The sequence below is a fragment of the Phasianus colchicus genome, chromosome 1 (genome assembly GCF_987193195.1).
Source record: "Phasianus colchicus chromosome 1, bPhaCol1.hap1.1, whole genome shotgun sequence".
NCBI classification, from domain to species: Eukaryota; Metazoa; Chordata; class Aves; order Galliformes; family Phasianidae; genus Phasianus; species Phasianus colchicus.
The window spans coordinates 197,785,361-197,807,038 of NC_143436.1; the positions used below are offsets into that span (position 1 = coordinate 197,785,361).

A 21,678-nucleotide genomic window follows, 5' to 3' on the forward strand; every position below is an offset into this window, starting at 1 on the left:
TCCCCTGGCCAAGAACACACACCAGAGGAGAGGCAGGAGAGCCCACACCCCCCTGCTCTGCTCTTGGAACCTACGAGAAGTGGTGCAGCTGCTGTTCCTGGATAGAGGAGCTCCAGGGAGGGCCCACGGAACAGCAGGGGGGAGAAGCAGGCTCCAGGTACAGAAATAAATCGATATATTAGTGTGTACAAAACATGCTGCTTCCTCTGTACAGTGCCCCAGCTGGGCGCAGGCTCCCCACAGGGAGTTCACACATATATAAATAAGGCCCAGACAGCTGCAAACAGTATTTACAGACCGCGGGGAGCTGAGCGCCTGCTCTGGGGCCAGCCCCACCAAGACCAGCTGCTCCGCCCGGCCCGCGGGATCCTCCCTCCCAGCCTGCATCGGCCAGCTTCATTTCAGGTCCACATCAAAGTCCAGCACCAGCAGCTTGGTCTCCTCTGTCCCGTTGCGGCTGCCCACCGCACACACCAGCTTGGTGTTGGAAGCTCGGATGCGCCACACCACGCCGCCACTGCCCCCGCTCTCCAGTGCGACCAGATTGCGCACAAATTCGCCCGTCTTGAGGTCCCAGAGCTTGACAGTACCATCATCTGAGCTGGTCACCACGAACTTGGAGCTGAACTGCAGGCAGGTCACGGCGCTCTGGTGCTTGCTGGGCCCTGAGGGGCAGAAGACAACCGTGAGTACTCCTGTGCACCAAGTTGAGCCCTGGGATCACACGCTGCTTGGCCCAGCTGGGCAGCATCCATCCTGCCCCTGCTGTGCCTGGTGACCCTGCCCCAACATCCCTCCCACCCACACTCACCCTGCAGTGTTTGCAGGCACTGGCCCGTCTTGATGTCCCAGATTTTTACTGTGGAGTCAGCGTTGCCGGACACAAGGATGTTGTCACGCAACTCCATGCCACTTGTAAGTGATTGGTGCCCCATGAGGGTGTGTAAGCAGTTCCCACTCTCTACATCCCACACTCGAATGGATGTGTCCAGGGAGCCGCTCACGATGTGCGTCCCATCAAACTGCCAGAGAGACACAGGTCAGTGGGGCTGAAACAGGAGGGTGCTATTCCTAGAGCCACAGAGTATCCTGAATTGGAAGGGACCCACACACATCATCGAGTCCAATCCACGGCACTGCAGCATCAGAGGCTGGGCACCCAGCCAGCAGTGGGCTCAGATGGCACCCATGGCCCAGCAGGGTGTCTCAGCAGCACCTTCCCCCCAAGGAACAGCATGGGTTGTATGTTCCTTCAGCACACACAGAGGGGTTCGGGTGGAAGGGCAGAACGCATTTTACACAAAACACATGCTGAGTGTGTGCCCATGCAGCACAGAGACAGCCTCTTCTAAGTGTCAGAACGGACAGGTTTGTGTCCCTGCAGCAGGCAGGTGAGGAGAAAGGGCCAGGCTCTTACCTGCAACGAGTAGACGCGGTTCGTGTGCCCCTGCAGAGTGTGAGTGCAGCTCTCACTCTCAGGGTCCCACACTTTCACTGTGTAGTCATACGCCCCGCTCACCACCTTGTGCCCGTCGTACTGCACGCAGCGCACGGCAGCGACATGCCCCATCAACACGTGTAGACACTGCCCAGTCTCAATGTCCCAGAGGCGCAGAGTGGCATCCCGTGAGCCACTCACAACCCTGGGAGCAAAGCAGTCCATGTCAGCTGCAGATCTCCCCCAGCTCAGGTATACCCAGGCACACCGGTTGCCCCAGGGGCAGCCAGCTCACCTCCCCCCAGGAAGCCTCCTTCAACACAGCAACCAGCCCAGGCCAGAACACCTCCGTGCTTTCACCTACCCCAGATCCCACCCCTTGGACTGGCACAGCTTCTAACAGCTCCTCACCTTCACCTACCCTGTACCACACATCAGGCCCTGAATACCTTCACTCCCATACCTGTTCCCATGCAGGTGCATGCAGCGCACCGTGGATGTGTGCCCATACAGTGTGTGCACACATTCACCCGTGTCTGCGTTCCACACTTTGAGTGTGCGGTCCGTAGAGCCGCTGATGACAACGCTGTCCCTCATCTGGGAGGACCAGACCCCCCCCGTGTGGCCAACGAGAGTCTGCACGCACTGCAAAGAACAATGAGATTGTGAGACCTTCATTTGGGAAAGGCTGAAAGGCTGAACAACATTGCAAGAGGGGACAGCAAAGCATAGGACTTGCTCTGAGCAGGGGGCTGGTAAGACTCCTCAGGTCAGCAAGCCATCTCCCTGCAAACTCAAGCTCCCACCAAAGTTCTCCCCAAATGATTTCTTGCTGTTCTAAAACTAGTTGAGTTTCTTGCCCTTGTCTTCAAAAGAGCAGTCCACATTTGCTGACCACCAGTGAAAAAGCACACAGCCAACTCCTGATCATTTGTCACCACCCCAACACTGATTGCTACCATAAGATGCCTCTCCTCCCCACTGCAGTCCCAGGATCTGTCAGCACCTCTCCCCAGCTGCACCTTGCCAGACCAGACAAACCCATCAAACCACCACGATGCCTCTCCTACCTCCACCCACCCCACAGCAATGCAGAGGAGCAGCACAGCTCTCCCAGCAGCAGCAGAGCAGCCCTGTGATGGCTCAGGACAACCACTCACCTCCCCAGTGACAGCTGACCACACTTTGAGTGTGTTGTCATCTGAGCCGCTCACTATCCGATTGCCACAGAACTGCAGGCAGGTGATGACGTGGTCATCGTGTCCCTTCAGCACCTGAACACAGAAGACCAAGAGTGAGCAGGAAGGTGTGCAGTAAGAACAGATGGGCCTTGAGACAATGGCCATCTCCCTGCTGGGCAGCAGCTACAGCAGGAGCCAAAGGAGACATGTGGGGAATACTGTAGGGAGGATGATGGGCTACAAGGAAATTCCAGCACAAGGATTGATCCTCCTTTAGGCTGCATGAGCTTTGAGCTCAGAGCTGATGGTCTGTCCTAGACCCAATGAGACCGACCACATTTAAGACCAGAAGTTCCACATTCCCTAGTGGCAGAGAGTGCACCAACATCTCTGCATCCACTCCCATCTTCCCAAGCAGCAATATGGCAGCAGGCAGAGGAAGTGGGCAGTGACTAAGGCCCTCACAGGAGCAGAGCCCCAAGCAGCAGCAGGCAGAGCTGGCTGAGCATGATGGCCCATGACGGCTCAGCATGATGGCCAGCCCAGAACTGTCCTTTGGTGAGGGGACAGTGTAGGACATTTGTCCTGCTGGCAGTGTCCCCTGCAGCTCTGCTCACAGCAGTCACAGCAATGGAGTGCTGGGGACTCAGCAAGGGCTGTCTGGGACACCCTGCTGCAGAGGTGTAGTCACAGCAGTATGTACTGTGTTGTTCCCTGGTGCTGTGGGGGCACAGGAAAGAGCCTGGGGACACTGGGGATTCAGAGAAAGTCCAGGGATGGAAAGCAAAGAGGTGGAAGTTCTCTCCTGTGAGACCTCCCACAGGGTGACCAAGACTTTGCTCTCCTTGCTTTGTGGATGGGGACTAGGAGCAGGAAGGGACTTCAGAGAAAGAGATAAAACCAACAGCAAAGTGCCCTACAACACACTATGGGATGCACTGGGGACAAGGTCTGGATGAGCTTCAGGTTTGTACCACTCCCCGGATGCCAAGTTTAGCTACAGCCTTGCAACATGCACTCAGAAAAGGGATGAAGAGGTGAAAGACTCCTCTGGAGTTAAAGGCAACCCTTTTTCCATTGGCAGAACTGTAGCCCTGCACCACCCATTGCAGCCATCCCTGACACCAGCTGTGGATCTGCTCTCTGCAGGCAGGGACAGGAGTTGCAGGAAGCTACAAAAGAAGTATTTAAATTTAAATACTTTCAGGTGAAGGCCTCTGACTTATACCTCCCGAAGGCAGGCCAGACACCTAAAGGTCTTCCTGAAGCAGATTTAAAATGCTCAGTGCTGATCTCATCCTATTGGTCATAGATATTTTCCTGCTGCTTCCTTCCTGTACCAGCTTCCTAGAATCTGCTTCTCAGCAAACACTGCTGAAGGCACCCACCTTGGGGGCTTTAAGCTCGCCGCTGCGCCAATTCATGTCAATTTTGTGCTGCCGCATGAAGGCAAATTTCCAGGGGCTGTACATGAATCCAGGGCTCAGCAGGCGCCGCTTACGCAGGTTCAGGGGCTCCTCAATGCCTGTGGGAACAACAAGCTGTCTGATGCAGACTTCCTGGCAATACACAGACTGTTCAGGGCCCCAGCCCAGCAGGAGCAGTGGCAGCTGTGGGCTACTCCACTGCAGATCCCAGCCACAACATGCCACGTGCTGGAGAGACCTTTACCTTCCTCACGGCATTTCTCTCTCCAAAGCAGGTTATCTTCAGCCAACACCCTCCAGTAGCGGCAGGTCTGCGCAGCACGGAGCAGATCCCGAGGCTCCAGGAATGAGAGGACATAGAGTGCCAGCTGCAGGACCAGAAGCCAGGTCACAATGACGGGGCAGGCTCCCATGGTTGGTAACCAGCACATAGCATTGGGCCAGCCTGGCTCTTGCCTTGACTCACCTCCTTGGGCAACAGTGAAATGAAGTCTCTCTGAAACTGTGGTTCAATGACCTGCATCATGTACTTGATTTGGGAGGGCTCACAGCGATCAATGAGCTCATCCAGAGCCAGCAGCTTCTCCGGGCCGCTCCAGCGCTGAGGACAGGGACATCAATCACACTGCCTGCATGCACAGCAGGCCCTTGCAGGCTCCCCTGCAGCTGTGCAGTGTCTCCATCCAACCCAGCCCCAGCAGGGATACCAACCAGCATGGGAGCAACTGGGCTGCTGGTGAGCACAGCCTCTGGAGCTGGCCAGGGCCCTAGCACAGAGAGGAGCACAGAGATGGGGCTGGGAACTCCACTAGTCATTACGATTGAACATCGGTGCTGCACACTGGCTGACAAAGCAATGTCACCTTGGAAAAAAGGCAGACTGCCCAGTGGGAACAAGAGATGGACCACTTCTGTACTCCTTGAGCTGAGGGCAAAAACTTGCTGAAACTCCACTGCAGGACCCAGAACCCCTGGTATCACTAGACAGACTCATTAGACAGGCCTTGGCTCTCTCACACCTGCCCTTCAGACCCACAGCTCCCTGGTGCCCTCTGAGGCAAACCCTTTGGCCAGGATCCATGCCTACCTGAAAGGTTCGCAGCCAGTCCTGCAGCTCGGGAGGAGGAGCAACAGAGGGGATGCGGCGGCGCCGGGCCTGGCCAGCTTTGGCATTGCGCAGATCCCCAAAGGTGGTGGTGGGACTGGGCATGCAGGGACCCAGTGTCCTGCATCACAGCCAGGGAGAGACCAAAGCAAAGGTGAGATGTCTCAGTGCTACTTGACCACACGACGCAAACAACTCCCAGAACACCAGTGCCCACATGACACGGGCCATGAGTCTCCTGCAGGCTAACCCTCCTCCTCATCACTTCCACATGGACCACAGCTGCACATGCAGTCCCACAGTCATGTGCACACAGTCCCTTTACACCAACCTGCTCTATGTAATGATAGAATTGCAGACAGGCTGAGGCTGGAGACACCTCTGGAGGTCACCTGGTCCAACCCTGCCACCCAGAGCTACCTGACCAAGACCAAATCTAGGCAGCTTCCAGAGACCCCCAAGTAGGAGAGTCCACCACCCCAGGAGGACTCCTGAACGAAACCCAGGGGCAATATGGGACTGCTGAAAGGAGGCCCTTCCACTCCCCAGAGGTCAGCTCGCCATGCAGAGCACTCATCTTACCTGCTGTACTCTGAGCCCTTGCACAGCTTTTTACCAGGGGACAGCGCTCTGCCATCCAGGCCATTCTCTGACTTCCGCTTCATCTGCAAGACAATGGCAAGGTGAAACAGGGTGGAGCACATTCTGTGCACATTCTGGGTCACTGACTTTCTGCCAAGAGCATGAGAAGAACAGACCCAGCCTAGCCTGTCTTCCAAGACTGTGTTCATGCTGAGGACCTTCAGGGGAAGCTAAAGGCCACCTGAACTCTGGAGCAGGCAGAGGAGTTCACTTCTGAAGGGGTTTAACAGAACTTGGTCTTTCTGAGGGGAATATCAGGCTTGATGGGAAAAGGTCAGCAGACAAAGTACACAGGGACAAAAGGAGCAGCTGAGAAAATGTCTGCTTAGCCTTTAGACATGGTCCAACAAAGAGCAGGCAGTCCTGCAGTCAGGCCAGTAGCTCAGAATCACAGAATGACCAGTGTTGGAAGGGACCTCAAGGATCATGAATCTCCAACCCCCCTGCCACATGCAGGGCCACCAACCTCCCCATTTAATACAAGATCAGGCTGCCCAGGGCCCCATCCAATCTGGCCCTGAACACCTCCAGGGATGGGGCAGCACTTCACGTTGTGCCTGACAACTGCAAGGAAAGCTGTGCTGGGACATGCAGCAGTCCATACTCCAACATGGCTGCATCAGTAGGAAACAGCATCCTTCTAACTCCACACAAATAGCACAGAATTAACAGTAAGTGCAAACGGAGTGGGGAACTACTTGTAGTGCTAATAGACACAAGAAAGCAAGTAAGGGCTATTCCATCCCAGGCAGAAGCAAGGGTCCTTTCTCTCAACACTTAGTGCAGGCACCATCCACAGTCCTGTGTACAGGCTGGCCTCTGCCCGGCCCACACAGAACCTCATTACCTGAGAACAGCTCTGGCACCATCACAAAGGGACCCCAGCACAGAGCAAGGCATGGCTGGGGGTGGCCAGCAGTGCCTGGATATGCTGGGGTGGTGCCCCTGAAAGTCCAGCCATCAGACCCGAGTTCCCCACAGCTCCAGGAACATCCCAGAGACCCTCAAGGCAATGCCAGGCAAGCACACCCCCACCTGCAGCAGCATCTCAGCACACTGCTGTGGCTTGTGGGCCACTGGCAACAGCGCTGTGGCATGCAGCAGGATCCAAAGCCACCAGCTGCAGTTAGATCACAGCAGTGCACCCGTGCCAGCTCCTGAGTGGCAGCTTTCCCACAGACAAGCCTCTATTCCCCATCACTTCCACAGGAACCACAGTTACACACACAGCCCCTTTACCCCAATCCTCAGCAGTGTTACCTTGGGTCGCACATGGCGGAGGAAGCCGCTGTCCTCCGTCCGCTGCAGGTAGTCTATCCAGCGCTCGCCAATGGTGTAGTAGAAGTAAATGTTGCTGCCATCTTCCCCTTCCTCACTGCAGCAGCTCCCTTCCTCCTCTTCTGTCTCCTCCTCCTCCTCCGGCTCTCCGCAGGCCGTGGAATTGACTGGTTCCTGTTCCTCCTGTCCCTCGGAGCCATTGGCCTCCAGGCCTGATTCCACGCTCCTCTTCCCAGCACACTCCAGCTCCCAGGGCCCTGACACATTTTCCTCCTCAGCCACTACCTACAGGACAAAGATACAGGGTCAGGTCTGCTGGCCTGGATAGTCCCTGGGGTCTCAGTGGTAGCACACAGGGGCAGCTGATCAGAACAGGGGCCAAGAAGGAAGTGGTGAGAAGGGCAGAGCTGAAGATGGGAAGAGGGGAGCAGATGGCAGAGCCAACGTGCTTCCCCAGGTCACAGGCAGCCACAGCCCAGCAAGGTGTGGAGACAGGAAGCTTCCCAGCCCAAAAGGAGGGCACAGCTGCCACATGACCAAATGACGTGGCCGAGAAGCACATGCAATCACTGCAGGAGCAGCAAGGCACCAAGCATCTCTGAACTCACCTGCACCAGCTCCACTCTGCACAGCCAGCCCCTTCCTACTGCAGCTGGGAGCAGCATTCTGCATGACAGAGCACAAGGCAGAGCTGCTGCACACGAGGGCTGCCCTGCCTGGTTGGGAAGTACAAGCTGCACTGTCATCAGCCTTCACTGCAGCGTGAGGAGCACCACACCAAGGTCGTGGCCCTCCACTACACACAACCCGGGGCTGAATCACTGGAAGGGTGTGCACTGCATCTCCCCTTACCACCTGCACCTCTTCTCCCCCAGAAAAGCAGCACTAAGAAAAACATCACACATACAAAAAAGCAAAAGCATTCAGTAACCATTTAGAAGCAGCAGAACAACATCCTTGTGTCACAGGAGGAGGAGGAACTGCTTTCCAATGCACTAAGAACAGACCTCACCCAGCAAACCAGGGTTGTTTACACCAGTCTCAGACAATAGATAATACAAGCAGATCATTGGCCCACAACCACCATTTCAAATAAAGTCTGGCATATAGGAGGAACTGCAAAGGTCAGGAGAGCATGAAAATTATGCCAGAACTGAGGAAAGCAGAAGGCTGAGGCTGTACAGAACTGGACATCTGGTACCAGAGGGACTGATTCCATTGGTAAAAGATAAGAGGGACATGCTTTGCACCAGCTGAGTGGGCTTTGAAAATTCACCATTTCAAATAAAGTTGATTTTACTCCTTGGACAGTTACATTTGGTTAACAAAAGTGATTACATAATTGGCATTGATAAGTCACAGCCAAAGAAGACCAGGGCACAGCCTTCTGACCCAGCACTGGCACACCACAGCCTGGGAAGGGTCATGCAGTGAGACAGGTTGCATCAGGGCAGCCTGACCAAGTCTCAGAAGGTACCTGTCACTGGGAAACCTCACTGCCTGCTGATGGACCTTGTGCAGGCCCAGAAAAGGGGGGAGAAACCACAACAAACTATCTGTTTTGCTCATAATAGGGAAGTAAATGACGTTTTTCTGATGATATTTTGAGATCGACATCTCATAGGAAGCAAGGAAGCTCATCCAGGGATCTGAGTCACTTGGTATGCTGGGCTCACTCAAATACATCTCAGCACACCCAGAGGCAATGTTCTCCATCTAAAGACAGGCAGAGCCAGACCAACAAGGCACCAGAGGCTGCACATCCCAGAAAGCAGCATCTGACGAGGACTGGGGGGGCACTTGACACAAACTTCAAGCTCAAAAGTCCAAGCAGACAAGAGGTGCAAGCAGGGAAGCAACTTTGCCCCTAAACTGCTCTACACACCCAAGTTATGCAACGTTCAATAGTTTTAAAACAAAACGCTTTAAACATGAAGGTATTGGTCAACTCTTTCCCAGAAATGACTCAAAGGTGAAGAAAATATCTTGGAAGAGAAAAAAAATAAGGAGATGGTTTGGTTACAGCACAAAAACTTATTTGTGGAAGGAAAATCCTTGGCGCTTTGAGAGGCTCCTACCAGGCACTGCAGCATTTAGTGCAGCGAGGACTGGGCTTTTTCACTTTAGGAAACAAGGCCCTGGCTCCCTACTCCAGGGGCAGGCTGCCCACCACTCAGCAGGGCACAGGGCAGTGCCAGACAAGTGCCCAGAGCAGGCTGGAGCCGCCCCAACCCTGCCTGGATCCACTTCTCTGGGAGGCAGTGCTGAGTCCCAGTTTCTCAAGCACTTCCTCCAGTATTCAGAGCTGGGGCTCAGGGTGGGGTGCTGAGACCACACTGCTGGGGCAGCACCAGGGAACCCCGAGCCATCAGCAACATCTTCCAGGCAGACAAACACCTTCCAGCAGCCCCTCCACCTCCAGGCCTGAGGGCTTAACTGGGCAGAGCCTTCCTTGGGAACTTCCTCACCCCACAGGGACTGGCAGCAGGAAGATATCCTTCCTGAAGCCCCCAGCACCAGGCAGGCAGCATGCTGGTTGCTGCTCATGCAGACAAGAGCAAGAGGGCAAAGACCTTGGATAGGGATGGACTCCGGCCCCTCCAGCTGCCAGCCTAGAGGAAGAGCTGCTGTCCACGCCCAGTTCTGGCCTCTTATGATGAACAATTAGTGGAACTCAACAACTGTCTGCAGAAGGCTGCCAATGGAGAACTGCTTTGGGGCAGGGGAGGCAGCTGTAAGCTCTGCGTGTTTCCGGAGTCAGAGCATTGCTTCTATGAGGACTGTGGGACAGATGCATCCAGCAGAGCAGCTCCATCAAGATGCACTGAGGGACCACTGCTCACTCCACCAGAACTCTAAAGTGGAGGCCACTGCTGGGATGCTTCCCAAGGCCCCCTGCTGCCTCAAAGGGCATTACAGACGGACCACTCAGCAGCTCAGAGGGTGAAGCCTCCTCATCACAGTGGCCGAAGCAGGTGTGTCTCCTGACCAGTGAATCTCCCTGTGCCTGCACCAACCTCTTCTCAGCTCCCACACTGCTGCAGGCAGGATCCCCTCCCCATCGCATAAGGAGGTCACTTTCTTTCTTTTCCTACCTGAGGCACAGGAGCTTTGCTGTCCCCCAGCAGAGCAGGGCTCACCCTGACAGCTTCTTCACTGCTTGGCCGCCTTCTGCAGGTCATCCGCTGACTGTTCAGCTCCAGGATGCGGGTGGTGATGCCTTTGACATGGAGGAGGTCATCGAGCGAGTTGAAGCCCTTCAATTCCTGCAAGAGGAGAAGTGAGACTGAACACAGAGCTCAGACACCCAGGGATCAGCTCCAGGCAGGACCAGGCTTGCCAATGCCTTTGTCCTGCTGCCTCCTGGCAGGTGATCCCAGACCCACCTGCTTTCATTTCGTTCACAGCCACAGCTCCCACAGCTCCCTTTGCTACTTTGGGGTGCATGGGGAAGGAGCTGGGCTGCTACAATGGAGTGGTACCTTTGTATTTTGCATCATTACTACCACACCCATTAGAGGGACATCTACCAGATGATGCTTCTCCCAGTCCTACTGTTTCCACAAACTTTCCCTGTCCTGAGCAGTAGTGACAATATGGCACAGGCTCACAGGAAAAGTAACAGAATCATAGAATTATTAAAGTTGGAAAAGACCACTAAGATCACCTACCCAACCACCACCCCATCACCTCCATACCCACCACACCACATCCTTCAGTGCCTGGAAAGGACCAACAAAAAGCACCTTCTGACCTTCTGGGGTGTGCTGGGTATGTCTCAAACACTTGCAGAGCAAGGCCATGACAACCAGAGGAAGTTACAAGGGAAGTACTGCATTTCATTGTCTGGTGGGACAGTGAAGCAGTCCTGCTTCACCAACAACCAGCACACCTTTCCCAATATAAGGTTTCAACACAAACTTATTTTTCACAAACTTGTTACTGCAAGCTCACTTGTTTACCTTCAGCTGGTGCACTACAGCCTTTTCTAGCAGGTGGCCCAAAAGCAAACAACAGCAGCTCAGGATGGGGAACGATGTCATTTAGCTCTGATGCCAACACCAAAGTGCATTTGCTGGCCCACACGGCCAATCTCCAACAGCTGGAAACATCCCCAACCTCCTGCTGTATGTTCACGGTGCCCAGCACCCTGCACAACCCCCACCCAAGTCCTGCCCAGCTTTCTGCTGCCCACCATCGCACACTTCACAGCCTCCACACCACTTCTGCCACAAAGCAAAAGACTCTCAAAGCACCAGGGATGGGAGCAGGATTTGCAGCGACTAACACAGCCATCAGGGCAAAGCAAAGCTCCCACCACGCTCCTCTCAGCCTTGCCACCTGTTCTCACATCACCTTTCCTCCTCACCCCCAACAAACAGCGTTATCCCAAAGTGCTGTTCAAACGACAGCCCTCATTCCTATGAATCTGCCTTCCCATATTCCCATACCCACAGCTCTTTTGTTTCGAGGGCTGCTTCTCTTCCACCCCCACACTGTTTACACTCCCGCTGTATTTATAGCCGCTGACCCTGCATTCTCAGCTCCTCAGTTCCAGGCCAAAAAAAGCCAGGCTCCTCCAGCCTCCTCCAATCAGCCCAGCCTTCCGCCTCCCGGTTCCTCCCACCTCGCTGCTCGGAGGGTCCCAGCAGGGCTGCCGCGTTCCGGCCGTGAGCCGCGGGCGCTTTCAGCTACAAACGCCGTTCACCTTCCAGCTACGACCACCGCGCCGCCGCGTCCCACACGCACGCGTCCCGTTCTCAGGGCTGTCACGGAGGCGGCTCAGCCACGTCGGGGCCGACGGCCGCACGCGGGTACCGCTCCCGCCCCGCTCCGTCGTCGCCGGGTGACGGCCCGGCCCGGCCCAGGCAGCACCGGCTCCCAGCGCACCGCGACGGCACCTTCCGCGCCCCCGGGCCGCCGCTCAGGCTCAGCCCCGACACGGAGCCGAGCGGGCCGGGGCCGCGCCGCGCCGACGGGAAGAGCGGAGCCGGAGGGCGGGGAGCGCAGCGCGAGGCCCCACGAGCGACGCCACGGCGGCAGCCCGGCCCCCGCTGTTCCCCCCCCCCGCCCCGAGGCCGAAGGCGGCGGACCGGACCGGCCCCGCCGCGCCCCTCCTCTCCCGCGGCCGCCGCACCTCTCTCTTCCGCACGATGCCGCGGGCGCGGCGCCGCCCGATGCCGCTGAGCGCTCCTTCCAGCTCGGCCACCCCGGCGCGGTTGATGTCGAGCTTCCCCCCGCCGGGGCCCGGCCCCGGGCCCGGCCCCGACATCGCGGCGCTGCCCGCCGCCGAACAGGCCCGCCCGCACCGCGCAGGCGCGGCCCCGCCCGCCCCGCCCATGCGCGCCAGCGAGGCGGTGCGACTGCACGGGAACGGCCGTTTATTGACAACCGCGCGTGCGCACCGACAGCGCCCAGCGCCGCGCCCCGCCTCCGTCCGCGTCCGGGAGCCCCGCCCGCCCCTCGGCGCTGCTCGGCGGAGGCCGTGCCGGAGGATCCCCCGCCGGCTCCGCTCGCACAAACGGGTCGGAAGCCCCGCCCCTCGCCGAGGCTGTGCCGGAAGTCCCCTTCCTCGCCGACTGCCGGAAGCCCCGCCCCGTGCCGACGCTATTCCGGACGTTCCGCCCTCAGCCCCGCCCCTCGCCGAGGCTGCACCGGAAGTCCCGCCGCTCAGCGCCGTTTGTACAGGCAGGGCAGCAGCCGCAGCCCCGCGCAGGGCCGACGTCGCGGCGGCCCCGCCTTGGTGAACTCCAGGAGGTAGAAGAAGGTGCTGGACAGGTCCTGCGGAGTCAGCGCGAGTCAGCCCGGCCCGGCGCCGCACCCCGCCGCCCTCAGCTCCACGGCCCGTCCCCGCCCCGCGTCCCCTGCGTTCTCCCACCCCTAACCCTGGCTCCTCCCCGTCCCATCCCAGCCCCGCATCCCCCAGCTCTCCCCAGGGCATCTGCGTGCCCCCAACCCTAAAACGCCGACCGCGGCTTCCCCACGCCCACATCCCAGCCCCATCCTCACGGCCCGTGGCTGCCTCCCTACCCCCTCCCATCCTCCTTCCCAGTCTGCCTTCCCCACGGTCGCTTCCCAGGGCATCGCACTCCAGACTGCGTGCTCCAGGGACCCTCAAAGACTCACCTTGTTGACGCTCCTGAAGCCCAGCTGAGCCATTCCATTCATGAAGGCTCGGAGGTCCTCAAAACGGCTGGCAACCTCGGCCACCATCAGGGTACCACTGCAGGGACAGCACAGCATTGAGGGGTGGCAGTGCAGGCACTCCCAGGGCTCCCTTGCTGCCCGGTGCACAGCCCTGCCTACCCCTGCTTCAGCACGCGGTTGGCTTCCTCTAGGATCTCCTGCAGGTTGGTGCCCATCAGCGCCAAGCAGAAAACTGCAATGTCCACTGACTCATCTGCCAGCGGCACCTGCAGAGCACCAACAGAATGAATGGGGCCTGTCCCCATCCTTGGCATTCCCTTCACTCTCAGATTCAGCTGAGCACGTTCTCAGAGAGGGGGCCACAAACAGCAGTACAAACAGCAGTACCCCACGTTCAGAATATACAAGCATGGAATTCTCATCAACTTCCAGCAGGTGCTCTCAATCATCCTCTCCTGCTCTCCACATGATGCCCCTCCCATACCCAGCTACCTGACAGGCAGCTTCAAGCATACAGCCACCCAGGAAAGCAGGGGTTGAAAGGGACCCCCGGAGATCTCCCCACTTTAACCCCTGATAATGCAAGTTCTCTAGAGCAGGCTGAACAGGAAAGCATGCCAGTGAATTTGAATATCTCCAGAGAAGGAGATATTCCTTCTGTGCAGCTTGTGCCAGAGCTCTGGCACCCTCACAGTTAGTAAGTTCTATCTCATGTTCAGATGGAACTCCTTGGTTACAGCTTTTGTCCATCGTCCCTTGTCCCGTTGCACTACATGGATTCACTGTCACTATGAGTACAACCAAAGTGCAGCCCACACTTACAGCTCTGCAGCTCCTCTCTGACCACACACAGCCAACCTGCCCTCCAAGGAGCACACCTGGCTCCTTGGTGCACCAGTCACAGCACAGCCCCTTACCTCAGCCATGTCGCAGACGGTGACAAGTGGGCTGAGAGGCACCAGGTCGAAGCAGTGCACCTTATTCCGGACACTGCTGGCAATCTTGCAGTCCCCGCACCCAAAATCTGCCACAACCAGCGAGGCTGACCTGCAGGGACACAGAGCTGGTAACACTGTACCCCCCTTCGTGCCCCCCAGCTCCACTCCTCTATGCTCTCCTCATCTGCAGTGCTACATCCAGGTCTGGGGCCCCCAATACAAGAAAGACAGGGGGAGCTGTTGGAGAGGGTCCAGGGGAGGGCCACTAAAATGATCACAGGGCTAGAGCAGGTCTCCTATGAGGAAAGGTTGAGGGAGCTGAGCTTGTTCAGCCTGGAGAAAAGAAGGCTGCGGAATGACGTTATTGCAGCCTTCCAGGACCTAAGGGGAGCCTACAAACAGGAGGGGAGTCAACTCTTGGAAAGAGGAGATAACAGCAGGACAAGGGGAAATGGTGTGAAGTTGAGGGAGGGCAGATTGAAGTTGGATGTCAGGAGGAAGTTCTTTGCAGAGAGAGTGGTGAGGTGCTGGAACAGCTGCCCAGAGAGGCTGTGGATGCCCCGTCCATCCCTGGAGGTGTTCAAGGCCAGGTTGGATGGGGCCCTGGGCAGCCTGGGCTGCTATGAAATGTGGAGGTTGGTGGCCCTGCCTGTGTTGGGGGGATTGGAGCTTCGTGATCCTTGAGGTCCCTTCCAACCCAACATCCCATGGCTCTGTCATTCTGCTCACCGCTGCCGCAGCCGCTGGATGATGTGATCCACGGGGTTCTGTGGCCAGCGCCCCACCTGCTGTGCAAAGCCGCGGTGGTAGATCTGGAACGCCTCGGGGTCGCTCTGGAAGAGCTGAACGGCGTCGCGGCTGCTGCCGGTGTAGAGCCGCTCGTTGATGTATCGGAACCGCGCCGCCAGCAGCCGCTCCTCCATGCGCGCCCGCAGCGCCGCCGACCGCCCGGTGGGTACCGCGGCTGGGTCAGCGGGTTCCGGTGCCGCCTGTCCGGTACCGCCACCTCTGCCGGCGTTCTTCTCCGCTTTCAACTTCTCCTGCCGCCGTTTGTTCTTCTGTTTGTTCCGCCACTGCTTTCGAGTGAGCCGAGGCGCCGCGGCCGCCGAATCCCCCACCGCGGGCTCCGCGTTCCGCCGGGGCGGCTTCGGGACACCCGGGGGCAGCTCAGCCCCAGTCCCAGCGGCGCCGCCCCCATCTTGAGGTCGCCGCCCCTCCACGGCCGCCTCCGCCGCGGTTCGGTCCCTCGCGGTCCCCGCGCATTTCCTGGGCCGCTTTCGAGCCGCTTCGCCGTCCCCCACCGGAGCCGCGCCCGCCGCCTGCAGCCGCCGCAGGGTGGCCACGAGGCGCTGCCGCCGCTTCCGCTCCACCGCGGCGGAGACCTGCAGGGAGCGGAGCGGCGTCACTCCCACGGCGGGGGCCGGCCCGCTTCGGCCCCCCGAGCCCTTCTCCCCTTACCGGCGGCTGAGAGCCTTTGGCATCACCGCGAAACTCCGGCACGGCCCGTGGCAGCGCGAGGCCGTCCGCGCCCTCGTTCCACTCCTCCTCCTCGAACATCGCGGCGCCCGGGAGCGGCGCTCGGAGCGGAGCGGACCGACCCCGCGGCCCCACGTGCACCGGCGGCAGGAGCAGCCCCGGCCACACGAGGTTAGCGCGCCCCCTGCAGTGCGGAGGGTGATCTGCAGCGCTCGGGTAGCGCCGCCCGAAACCCCTCACGCCCCGCCCGGTTCCCCCCTCCCTCCCCTCCCGTACCCCGCCCAGGTACGCGCTGTGCCCGCCCCGCCCCGCTCCGCCCCGCCCCGCCCCGCCCGCCGCTCCCGCCCGGTGTCCCCCGGCGGTGCCTCAGCTCTGCGGGGAGCGGCGCGGCCGGCAGGGGGCGCTGGAGGCGGCCGGGGCGGAGCCACGCATTGCCCCGCAGAGCCACCGCCCTGCGCCGCCGGAGCCGGTAAGGGCGGCCGGGCCGGGCCGTGCGGGCGGGCGGAGCTCGAGGCCGGATCGAGCCGCGCCGGGAGCGCCGGACGGTGGCGATGGGCGCGGGGACGAGCGGGCCTCCAATGGCGGAGGAGGGGTGCGGGGTCTGCGCGGAGGGCAGCGGGGAGCGGGGACGGCGCGGGGCCGGGGGCGGTGCGGGAGGCGCGGGGCCGGGCGGGGTCGGCGGCGGGCGCGGGATGCGCTCGCGTTGGGATCCCGCTGAGCGCAGCCCCGCATCCCCGCCCGCTGCGGTGCAGCCTTGGGGCGGCGCGGCCGCTGTCGTCGGGGTCCGAGGAGCGGCACCGGTATCGGCACCGTGCTGCGCTCGGCCGGGCCGGGAGCGGAGGGCCGACGGGACGCGGAGCTGCGGGGCGGTGCGGCGTCTCCTCCGGCGCTGTTCCCAGCCGCTCCCCCCGGGACGCGGCCCCGAGTGCGGGCCTGCAGATAACGCCGCGGGCTCCGGGCCGCTTCCTGCGGGCGGCCGCGGTCGCCCGTGACGCTGCAGGCGGTGCGGCCCCCCCGCCGTCCGCCGCCCGGGAGGAGTACGGGGCCCTCGGACCACTCAAAGCCGTGCCCTTACGCAGCGCTCCCCGCAGCGACAGCCGCGATGGATGATATCTTCACGCAGTGCCGGGAGGGCAACGCGGTGGCCGTGCGTCTGTGGTTGGACAACACCGAGAATGACCTCAATCAGGGGTGAGCGGGGGGGCTGCGGGGGATGCTTCGGTCCGTCCGGGGCGCGTTTCCGCTCCGTGTCCGGGGGAGGGGGTGGGATGCGGCTCCTCCCCGCCGGAGGAAGTTACCGCATCGCTGAGGCATGAGGGCTGCACGTCCTCTGTCCGCTCCTCAGCCGCGGGTCGCTGTCCTGGCCGTGGGCTGGGCTGGGGGCGCTGGGAGAAGCCCCTCCCCAAAGTGGCTGCGACACGCGGTGACCTGACGTGACCCCTGACCCCAGGGGCACCACTGCCCGGCCTGCACTGCCGAGCCCGCGACCTCCCCTCCCGTCCCTCCCCAGCGGCTCCGACAGCACCCATGGCCCGGAGTGCTTCCCATCACCTCCGGAAAGAGCTGATGCCTCCTGCTGCCCACTGCCCCAACATGAGGCTGAGGGCAGGCACAGCCAGCTGCCCCACGTGCTGAAGGGACTCCTGAGCCACTGCAGCATCTCTGCTGAGTGCAGAGAAGGCTGTTTGTGGGCCTTGCACCACGTACTCCCTGCCCCTCCCAGCAGATGCTCGCTCCACAGAGCTGTACTGGGCTGGGCTGTACCCGTGGGGCTGGTATTGGTTGTTAGGGGGTGTTTGGCTCCAGCCCTGTGCTGTGTGCCACGGGAACGCTGCCGGCAGTGCAGGGTGGTCATTGGATGGCCCCAGTTCTGCTGGAGCTGGGGGCAGTGGGGCTGCAGCATCCTCATCCCCGCCTACTGGGCCCTAATCTCCTTTTAAGGCCCGGCTGCCGCCTCCTCCCTTACTTGGCCAGGCATGGCTGCCAGCAGATGGGGGGGCGAATAGGGGGCCTGGTCCTCAGCAGACTCCTGCTGCTCCAGCCCCGAGGAAGATGGGACGTGGTCAGGGCTCTCCTGGGGATGGGCAGAGCAGGAGCATCCCTTGGGCTGTGTTCCTCACAGCATGGCATGGGTGTGTGCAGCCCGCCCAGTGCGGCGTGGCCTTGGGGCCATGCAGTTGCTGCCAGTGGGGGCTGAGGAGCAGGGAGCAGAACACACCTCCCTGCCCAACCTGGGACTGCAGCATCCCTCAGGCACAAAGCTGTGCCTCGCTCAGCAGAGGGCTGAGAGACCACAGAGCTGCAGGACGTTATGGAGTCTCCTCCAGTGCTGTTCCCCACTGCTCCCCCTGAGATATGGCCCTGGATGCTGCCCAGCACAGCCCTCACTGCTGTCCCTTCAGGGATGACCATGGCTTCAGCCCCCTGCACTGGGCCTGCCGCGAGGGCCGCTCCAATGTGGTGGACATGCTGATCATGCGAGGAGCGCGCATCAACGTCATGAACCGTGGTGATGACACCCCGCTGCACCTGGCAGCCAGCCACGGCCACCGCGACATCGTGCAGAAGGTACCACTCCCCAGCCACTGCACTGCCACGGTCAGCCCTCAGCGTGCCCAGCAACCCCTGCCCTGCTGCTCCCTGCCTCCTTCCATGCCCTCACTGCACCCACCTCTGGGTGCCCCCGCCACCCCCTCGCAGCCCTCGGCCCCCTCCAACAGCAGCCCCTGCTGTGAGTGCGTGCCCCCCTGCCTCGGGGCAGTGGAAGGGACCCACTCGGGGTTCACCAGGACTGTCCTGCATGCAGCTGATCCAGTTCAAAGCGGACATCAATGCGGTGAATGAGCACGGGAACACCCCTCTACACTACGCCTGCTTCTGGGGACACGACACGGTGGCAGAGGTGAGCGCAGCACCTGGATACAGGCAGGAGTTTGGAGCACAGGAGATGGCATTGGAGAGGGTACAGCAGGGCAGGCAGGAGGCTGGGTATGTAGGAAGGGGGTGGGAAAAGGGCAGCAGCTGTGGGTGCTCGCTTTCTCCTTCCTCAGGACCTTGTGGGTAACGGGGCCTTGGTCAGCATTGCCAACAAGTACAGCGAGACGCCTATTGACAAAGCCAAAATGCCTCTGCGGGAGATACTGAAAGGTAGGAGAGGTCACCTGCACCCAGACCCTGCCTCTGGCTGCTGCAGAGCTCAGCACCACAGACTCTGCTCTGCTGCCCAACTCTTCATTTGCCTCCAGAGCGTGCAGAGAAGCTGGGCCAGAACCTGACCAAGATCCCCTACAAGGACACCTTCTGGAAGGGCACGACCCGCACACGGCCCCGTAAGGACAGAGGCTTCCCTGCAGAGCACACTGCTTGCTGGGGGCACAAATCTCTGTGGTGGGGTGGAATTCAGGGGTGAGGGGCAGCAGTTGGCACAGCACATTGGGTGGCTCGTTGGGGCAAGGGAGATTGCCTTATTGCAGTGCCTTTGCATGTACTGTGCTGGTACTGCTCCTCCTGCAGCCCCCAAGACAGGAGGGGGGTCCCATGTAGTCCTCTCTTCTTACAGGAAATGGGACCCTCAACAAACTTGCTGGAATAGACTTCAAACAGCTGAGCTTGAGCCAAAAACTCAATGAAAACCAATCAGGAGAGGTATGGAGGCTGTTTCCTTGCTGGGACAGCAGAACACGGTGCTCCCTCAGCCCCTGGCTGTACACAGAGCACAGGGGTACAGCTGCTTGAGGAGCATCCAAGCCCCAGTGTGGGGCCAGCTGCAGGCTGGCAGCTGCCTGGGTGAACTCCCACTCATCACAGTCACTGCACATCACTGTGGGATCCACGCCCCGCACAAGACGCTGAGGGGTGCTCGGGGACTGTGAGCCCCCCCCCCACAGTGATCACATCCACCTGTCTCCCTTCAGCTGTGGAAAGGGCGCTGGCAAGGCAATGACATTGTCATCAAAATGCTGAAAATTCGGGACTGGACAACTCGGAAGAGCCGAGACTTCAACGAGGAGTACCCAAAACTGCGGTAAGTGCCAGCATCCTCCCCAAAGGAGCCAAGGACCCTGAGGGTGGGTGTCATCCCTGCAGAGGGGGTTGAGATAGGAGCCCACATGGTGAGCCGAAGCTGACGGGGGCAAGGCAGCCACCAGAGAAGAGGGCAGAGATGATGCAGGGCTGTGGGCAGCAACTCAGCACCATCACTTCTCTTGCAGGATCTTCTCTCACCCCAATGTGCTGCCAGTGCTGGGTGCCTGCCAGTCCCCCCCAGCCCCCCATCCCATTGTCATCAGCCACTGGATGCCCTATGGCTCCCTCTACAATGTGTTACATGAGGGGACAAGTGAGTGCTAACAGAGGTGACGCAGCTGAGGCAGGCGCTGGTCTCTCTGTCCTTGGGGGGCTGCTCCTCTGTACATTGGGGGCAGCAGCACAAAATCCTCCGGCTGCAACTCCAGGGCGGCCACAAGCAGCCTGGTCTGCAGCCTACACGCCCCTGGTCCTAGTGCTGCCATCACTGCTTCCTTCCCATGTGTGGCACCCAGTTACCCCCAGTGCCACCTCCCTTCCTGCAGACTTCGTGGTGGACCAGATGCAGGCAGTGAAATTTGCTTTTGACATTGCGCGAGGCATGGCCTTCCTGCACACACTGGAGCCCCTCATCCCACGGCACCACCTGAACAGCCGCAGCATCATGGTGAGCACCGCTGCCTGTGCCCTGCAGGCTGGGCTGTGCGGGTGGCTGTGACTGCATCTCTCTTCCCAGATTGACGAGGACATGACAGCAAGGGTCAGCATGGCCGACGTGAAGTTCTCCTTCCAATGCCCTGGGAGGATGTATGCGCCAGCCTGGGTGGCACCAGAAGGTAAGTGTGAGAGGGTCAGGCCCCTCCTGCTGCTTTGCCCCCTTCCTTTCCCCTGCCCTTCTCAGCCCCTGTGTTGCACTGGATTTGCTGCAGCCCTGCAGAAGAAGCCAGAGGAAATTAACAGGCGCTCGGCGGACATGTGGAGCTTTGCAGTGCTGCTATGGGAGCTGGTGACCCGTGAGGTGCCGTTTGCAGACTTGTCCAACATGGAGATAGGCATGAAGGTGAGGGGGGGAGGGGTCCAAACCAGTCTGAGCACAGCTGGGCCAGTGGGGGGAGCACAAGTGGGGCCCCACAGAGAGCCCAACGGGGCTCCTTCCAGAGCTCCCCGTGTGCCCACCACAGGCAGGGCTGGGTCCAGCTGGCTGATCCTGCTCTGCCCTGCCTCGCTACCAGGTGGCACTGGAAGGGCTCCGTCCAACCATCCCACCTGGCATCTCCCCACACATCTGCAAGCTGATGAAGATTTGCATGAATGAAGACCCAGCCAAGCGCCCAAAGTTCGACATGATCGTGCCCATCCTAGAGAAGATGCAGGACAAGTAGAGGGAGGTGCCTCCCCCATGTCTGACGCTGCCATGCTCCCTTCCCCACCACCTCCAAGTGCCTTTAACCCCAGAGCTAAGGGGGAGCAGGGACTGCCCCCTCACCCTCACCCATGAGCCAGCCATGGACACACGGTACAGATGATGCTGCCTTCCCTGGAGCCGCTCGGCAGGCTTTGGGCTCTGTAGTACCCATCTATGGCAGCACCTCCACCCTCCCTGGCAGCTGTGGGCAGACTGAGCAGGACACCTGGATGAAAGCACTGAGTGTGGTGGGGCTCTGCTGCCCTGAAGCCACCTCGTGCTCCCAGGCCCAGGGCAGCTCGCCCACATGGTGGTCTCATGTTAAAAGTGTCCAGTCCTGGTGCTCTTCCCTGCTAAAGACAGCAGGGTAAAGATTTGCCTGTTTGTGCCCAGCACCACCCCAGCTTCGCGCTTCACTTTTTATCGTTTCCATCCAGGCCACGTGGAAAAGCCGCCAGCATCTGAAATAAATATTTGTTACAAAAACTGCCCATGGGCTGAGGGGTGCATGCATACCTCTGCAGGCTGCTGTGAAAAGGGCAGCACTGGCACCGGGCTGCCCTGCAGAACATTGAGCCCTGGGCACTGGAGCTGCTCTGTGCCAGACCCCCTCTG

The 21,678-nt window shown here is 59.9% G+C and overlaps 3 protein-coding genes across 9 annotated transcripts; 1 reads left to right on the top strand and 2 right to left on the bottom strand.

Annotated features, from left to right (window-relative positions):
- Positions 1-158: 158 nt before the first annotated feature.
- Positions 159-12,427, bottom strand: LOC116239496 (F-box/WD repeat-containing protein 7-like). Of its 4 annotated transcripts, none has more exons than XM_031609598.2 (13): positions 12,209-12,427; positions 10,167-10,337; positions 7,054-7,356; positions 5,734-5,816; positions 5,134-5,272; positions 4,513-4,647; positions 4,291-4,414; positions 4,008-4,144; positions 2,599-2,712; positions 1,902-2,083; positions 1,418-1,643; positions 812-1,022; positions 159-665 (listed from the first exon to the last, which is right to left on the bottom strand). In XM_031609598.2, the coding sequence occupies exons 1-13, from the start codon at positions 12,410-12,412 to the stop codon at positions 397-399; spliced, it is 2,298 nt and encodes a 765-aa protein (XP_031465458.1). In that variant the 5' UTR covers positions 12,413-12,427; the 3' UTR covers positions 159-396. The 4 variants fall into 4 exon arrangements, with proteins under 4 accessions (XP_031465458.1, XP_089990468.1, XP_089990467.1 ...); XM_090134342.1 differs by lacking the exon at positions 12,209-12,427 and adding an exon at positions 11,523-11,645; XM_090134341.1 differs by lacking the exon at positions 12,209-12,427 and adding an exon at positions 11,034-11,514.
- A 29-nt stretch (positions 12,428-12,456) lies between these two features.
- RRP8 (ribosomal RNA processing 8) lies at positions 12,457-15,860 on the bottom strand. The gene is made up of 6 exons (XM_031609600.2): positions 15,615-15,860; positions 14,886-15,538; positions 14,136-14,265; positions 13,378-13,484; positions 13,198-13,294; positions 12,457-12,852 (listed from the first exon to the last, which is right to left on the bottom strand). The coding sequence occupies exons 1-6, from the start codon at positions 15,711-15,713 to the stop codon at positions 12,742-12,744; spliced, it is 1,197 nt and encodes a 398-aa protein (XP_031465460.1). The 5' UTR covers positions 15,714-15,860; the 3' UTR covers positions 12,457-12,741.
- Positions 15,861-15,972: 112 nt separating this feature from the next.
- Positions 15,973-21,552, top strand: ILK (integrin linked kinase). Of its 4 annotated transcripts, none has more exons than XM_031609639.2 (13): positions 15,973-16,101; positions 16,712-16,823; positions 18,035-18,200; positions 18,439-18,534; positions 18,683-18,779; positions 18,878-18,961; positions 19,192-19,277; positions 19,547-19,656; positions 19,844-19,971; positions 20,204-20,325; positions 20,395-20,494; positions 20,588-20,718; positions 20,891-21,552. In XM_031609639.2, exons 2-13 carry the CDS (start codon positions 16,735-16,737, stop codon positions 21,038-21,040), a joined length of 1,359 nt encoding a protein of 452 aa, XP_031465499.1. In that variant the 5' UTR covers positions 15,973-16,101; positions 16,712-16,734; the 3' UTR covers positions 21,041-21,552. The 4 variants fall into 4 exon arrangements, with proteins under 4 accessions (XP_031465499.1, XP_031465501.1, XP_031465502.1 ...); XM_031609641.2 differs by having other exon boundaries at positions 16,724-16,823; XM_031609642.2 differs by having other exon boundaries at positions 16,096-16,224; positions 16,724-16,823.
- The last annotated feature ends 126 nt before the right edge of the window (positions 21,553-21,678 follow it).

What these genes read in the sequence shown, in the direction of transcription:
- RRP8 (XM_031609600.2), bottom strand. Translation starts at nt 15,713, where the DNA reads ATGTTCGAGGAGGAGGAGTGGAACGAGGGCGCGGACGGCCTCGCGCTG. An exon ending in ATCCAGCGGCTGCGGCAGCG is followed by an intron (nt 14,266 to 14,885) that starts GTGAGCAGAATG and finishes GTGTCCCTGCAG; the next exon opens with GTCAGCCTCGCTGGTTGTGG. An exon ending in AACCGCGTGCTGAAGCAGGG is followed by an intron (nt 13,295 to 13,377) that starts GTAGGCAGGGCT and finishes CTGTCCCTGCAG; the next exon opens with TGGTACCCTGATGGTGGCCG.
- LOC116239496 (XM_031609598.2), bottom strand. Translation starts at nt 12,412, where the DNA reads ATGGGCGGGGCGGGCGGGGCCGCGCCTGCGCGGTGCGGGCGGGCCTGT. An exon ending in GCATCGTGCGGAAGAGAGAG is followed by an intron (nt 10,338 to 12,208) that starts GTGCGGCGGCCG and finishes CTCCTCTTGCAG; the next exon opens with GAATTGAAGGGCTTCAACTC. An exon ending in GCAAAGCTCCTGTGCCTCAG is followed by an intron (nt 7,357 to 10,166) that starts GTAGGAAAAGAA and finishes TTTGTCCTGTAG; the next exon opens with GTAGTGGCTGAGGAGGAAAA.
- ILK (XM_031609639.2), top strand. Translation starts at nt 16,735, where the DNA reads ATGGATGATATCTTCACGCAGTGCCGGGAGGGCAACGCGGTGGCCGTG. An exon ending in GACACGACACGGTGGCAGAG is followed by an intron (nt 18,535 to 18,682) that starts GTGAGCGCAGCA and finishes CTCCTTCCTCAG; the next exon opens with GACCTTGTGGGTAACGGGGC. An exon ending in GAGGAGTACCCAAAACTGCG is followed by an intron (nt 19,657 to 19,843) that starts GTAAGTGCCAGC and finishes CTTCTCTTGCAG; the next exon opens with GATCTTCTCTCACCCCAATG.